The sequence below is a fragment of the Otolemur garnettii genome, unplaced genomic scaffold (assembly GCF_000181295.1).
Source record: "Otolemur garnettii isolate 467f Iridium unplaced genomic scaffold, OtoGar3 scaffold00162, whole genome shotgun sequence".
Taxonomy (NCBI): Eukaryota; Metazoa; Chordata; class Mammalia; order Primates; family Galagidae; genus Otolemur; species Otolemur garnettii.
Window position 1 is genome coordinate 837,334 of NW_003852557.1, and position 4,878 is coordinate 842,211.

General features: G+C 44.4%; 1 protein-coding gene across 1 annotated transcript in view; it reads right to left on the reverse strand.

The window, feature by feature from the left end:
• The window catches only part of CA10 (carbonic anhydrase 10), a 505,702-nt gene that overhangs the window by 534 nt on the left and 500,290 nt on the right, over positions 1-4,878 (reverse strand). Inside the window, exons 7-8 of the mRNA XM_003800022.2 lie at positions 3,724-3,878; positions 1,627-1,801 (exon numbers count right to left, since the gene is read on the reverse strand). Of these exons, the coding sequence (XP_003800070.1) occupies positions 1,627-1,801; positions 3,724-3,878 (330 nt within the window). The remainder of the gene's footprint in view (positions 1-1,626; positions 1,802-3,723; positions 3,879-4,878) is intronic.

Sequence of the window (4,878 nt, forward strand, 5' to 3'; positions counted from 1 at the left end):
CTTATTACAGTGTCACATACAGAAACTGTATGGCCTTAAAGTCTAAAAGATTTACTCTTAGGCCTCTGCAGGAGGCCTGGGCTCTGGGCTGTAAGCTCTGTATGGCTAGGGGGTCGCTTTGGTCTTCATCACCACTGTCTTCCCATCACGCAGCTCGGCACCTAACAGGCTTACTGTGTATGGGTGCTGAATGCAGAGTGGAATCAATGAAAGAGTTGGGCATTTATTGTTCTGGTGGTTCTGGCTGGATGAAAGCAGAAAATGTACAGTTTGGGAAGTCTGTGAGTGTGTCTGGGAGAGGAAAAAGAAGAGCAGGAGCATGCAGGAAGCAGGAGAGAAGTGGAGGACTCAGAGGCAGCAGGGGAGGCTGCTTCTAAGAGCTGTCTGGCCCCAGACTTGGGGAGCGTGCCATTGCTACAAAGGGCTTCTCCATCCAGGTGCTCATCTGCCCCTAGACAAGAAGTGGTTGGGACAGGGATTGCCATGAAGAAGCCAGCTCCAGAGGGCTAAGTGGTCTGGCTGAATTTGCATGTCTTGTTAGAACCAGGATGGGAACTTGGATGTCCTGACTCCCAGTCCAGGGCATCTCCAAACCCAGTCCTGCCTCAGAGCTTCCACAGTGAGAGTTTATTACTATGATCAACAAATATTTGGTCAGTGTGGGGAGGTGAAGAGAGAGGGCTGAGTGTGGGCCAGAGTTACAGGGGGTAGAAGTCCTCTTAAATGTTCCTTTTAGTAGGAATAATAATCATTTCTAGGGAACATAACACTGGACCAAAGGTAGGCTCACACACATTACCTCACTGGATTCTAATGGGATGGCATTTAGAGTATTTTTGTCACCTTCTGGGGGAGAAGGGAAGAAGGAGTATCTATGTTGCACATAACTAAAAGCCCTCATGCTCCTTGCTGTTCTGTTCTACTAGATAACCTTAGGACAATCAACCTTTGTGGGTATTTTGGAAAATGACAATAGAAAAGCCTGTCTTTTCTGAAGCAGAGTGGGTTTAAAGGTTTGATATAAGTGATATAAGTACTTATGTTACATATTTTAAAACCTCATCTCTGTAGATATCTATGTATACATACCGATGTCTTCACATAGATACCTATATCACATGTATCAAATCTTTAAACTTTCATATGAAGTTTTAAACCTTTATAGTATTAATAGAACCTCTATAAGTTCACCACCCAAGGGACTGTAATAATCTGGTCAATGCAAGGTGGTGGTCAACGTAAGGAACTAGGCCTGCTGTACTGATACACACATGTGGTACATGTCTGATCTATAAAAATTAGGTCAACTCAAGGAAGTGGTCAGTATAGGGAGGTGGTCAACTATGGAGGTTTGACCATACATAGATTATCCATATATATGTATATATACTAGATATCATCATTTATACAGATACTATATCACTTATACCAAATCTTTAAACTTTACTTTCTTCTATGTATGATACTTGAGCTTTTCTAAAAGAGAAGCACCATGCAAATGGAGGGCGGTGGTCTTATAATCTCAATTCTTAACAATGGGACGTAACACCAGGCCTTTCAGAACAGGTATAAGCAAAAGACTGAGCTCTGGCCTGGGTCCCCTGCTCTCAGAGACTCTGCACCCACCTCTATACTGGAGCTTCTGGGCTCGGTTGTTTGGACAGTCCTTCCCTTGTAAACTGAAGTTGATGTTGGTGCGGATGCAACGGTTGTTGAGTGGCTGGACAGGCCTGAAGTTGTCGCTCATGCTCAGAAAGATCTGAGATGGCTGATTCTGGCTGAGCAGGCGTAAGGAATGCATCTGAGGAGAGAGACATAGCTGTGAGATCCAGCCATCCTCTGAAGTGCACAAGGGAGAAAGTAAGATCAAGTAAACTGTGATCAGTCCAGGAGGTACCATCTGTCTGGAAAGGGCACGAGCCCCACAGAGCCCCTTTTCCCATGGGTTCTGTTGAGCTAAAGGCCCACAAATAGCTCCATGCAAGGAGCGAGCTTTGCTTCTAACTGAATAGCCCACGTGTATCTTTAAACAAATCATTCACTCTTTCTCACCCCAAATGCATCGTTTGCTAAAGGAAGAAACTTAGCTAGGTATGCTCCAGGGTTCTTCCTTTCTCGGACACTCTGTGTTTCAATAATTCCCTGACTTCCACATGGTATCACCTAGACCAGTGGTTCTCAACCTTCCTAATGCCATGGCCCTTAAATACAGTTCCTGTGGGTTGCGATCCACAGGTTGAGAACCGTTGACCTAGACCACAGTGAATGGCCTGGGGGGCACAGCTAAAGTAAGCTAGACCAATTTGGCTCCTTTTCTGTGAGTTTCAGGGCCACAGAGCTGGACTGTAACATTTGCAGCCACGTCCTGCCACAGGACTGAGGGAAGAAAGAAGTCTCCCCTAGGAGGGAAGGATGAGGCAAATGTATGGGTAGGAGGGGAGGAAGCAGAGAGAAAGGGCTTCTGGGCTTCTGAGCCCAGTGAGTTCCTGACATCAAGTTCTGATTTTGAATTCCATGAGACACCCTTTACATCTCTTGAATAAACCCTTTTTCTAAGCTTAAGCTATCTGCAGGGGGTCACTATTGCTTGTCACTCAGCAGTCCCAATCAATACAGACAGGACTGTGAATTGTTCACATCGTTGTGGGGCGTGAACACATCCCCTGCGGAGGAGGTTGGCTTCTGCGGCTTCTGTTCATCTTTTCTCTGTGTTGTGTTTATAGATTGTGTTTATAGATGCGCACAGTCACAGGGCATCCAAGCCAAGACAAACTCATGTAATTACCCCCTCATTCTAAAGAGGAAGGGTGTTCATTTTGTAGAAGTGGATGACCGCCCTAAAGCACACAGTGAGCCATGGAGGACAGATTTGATTCCCATCCACTTTTGAAGAATACTAACCCTGTGAGAGGATGCAAAAAGGAAAATTCCATGTTCAAATCTGTTTGTGAAATACTACGTGTCACATCGCCCCCATTTGAATATGGATACATGCATTCTCATTTTAAAAGACCCTGAGAAATCTCTCAACAGTGACATCTAACCCAACTTTTTCTAATGTATTTGGCCACGCCCTTTGCCTGTTTGCTTTTTGAGCTCTATAGCTCACCTTGCTGTCTTTCCTCAGTCAGACAGATGGGCTGTTTCTATAATTAGTTCACGCTAAGCCTTTCAGATGCCCGCTCTTTAAATACAGATGTATGGGTCGAATTGTGTACTCACAAAATTCACAAGCTGAAGTTACTGGAAACCCCCAGTACCTCATTGTAGAATGTGACTTAATTTGGAAACAGGGTCATTGCAGATGTAATTAGGGAAGTTAAGATTATTGGGGTGAGTGCTGATTGAATATAGCTGGTACCCTCTAAAAAAGGGAAATTTGGACAAAAAGACTTGGACACAGGGAGAATGACAGATAAAAGTAGAGATTGGAGTGATGCTTCTATAAGCCAAGGAACACCAGAGATAGCCACCGGAAACCAGGGGAGAGGCATAGAATGGATCCTTCTTCACAGCTCTCAGTAGGAACCAGCCCTACGAACACCTTGACCTTGGACCTTCAGCCTCCAGAACTGTGAGACAGTAAGTTTCTGTTGCTGAAGCCAGTTTGTGGTACTTTGGTATAGTGGCCCTAGTAAACTAATACAATACACACTCCAGAAACCCTGTGATTTTTTTCACATTGTTCTTCCCCCTTAGTTAAAAGACCACAGAGAAACTCACCTGCATCCTGGTTATGTAGACCGGTTTGTTCATTATTATCCAACTTGCTGTCTCATAGCAGGGAGGGATAGTCATCGACCCATCATAAGTAATGAAACTAGAGGTCTCTGGATACAGCTCCTCTATATTAAGTCCCTGTAGTAAATATGCATCATCTGGAGGAGAAAATGAGAAAGATTTAAGCACTAGGTTTCTTAAGAACATGCTGGTATTGCTGATATGTGTATCTTTTCTTTCGGAATTCCAGAAGATGATCCCTAGAAGACTGTATTGTCAGGATAGGCTGTAGTTGACAAATAGCTCCCCATCCTCCCCAGGAATCAGTCTTTCTGTTTATTCATTTTTAGTTTAAAAACAATAATTGCACATATTCAGGGGGTACACAGTAGTGTTTTGACACGTATAATGTATAGTGATCAGATTGGGGTAATTAGCACATCCATCGCCCCTTCAGTTATGTTAAAGGACAAACATTTGTTTCTTGCTCACACGTCCCTTCCAGGATGGCTGAGGGCTTCCCTTCGCATCTTGGCTGTCCACACTTTGGGACCCAGGCCCTTAGAGCAGCCACACCTGGGCATTTGTGAATCTCAGTGACGGAAAGGAAAAGCAAGCACGGGGAAGTGTATGCTGGCCCTTAAAGCATTCATCCCAGGAGTGGCACATGTCACTTCTGCTTCCAGGTTGGTAGCCAAAGAAGTCACATGGTTAAGGCGGATGTGAGGGATGTGAGGGACCGCTTTCCTCCCACAGGATGGGGCACCAACTACTGGTGAATGGTGAGTGATGGGGTCTCCAACCAGGATTGTCTGAAGAGTCCTTGGTATGGTCCCTGAGACCTGGACCCTTAAGCATTACAGGTGTAATGAAATGGCCAATTAAAGGTTTTAGGACTTGTTGAAATGTTACCTAGTTACTGCTCTTATTTAGTAATCTTGCTTTATCAAAAGAATAGTATAAAAATACTCCTAAAAAGAAACATCAATTGGGCCGAATCCTACCACGAGAACTAACGGTTAAGTTTAACAATCAATTTCACCGTCTGTGCCTCTTCTTTCTCTCAGGCCCCTCCACGTAGACGGCCTTTTCTCTTACATCTACTTGGGGTATTCACGCTCGTCTAGCTTTTATTATTAAATATAAATATGAGTTCTG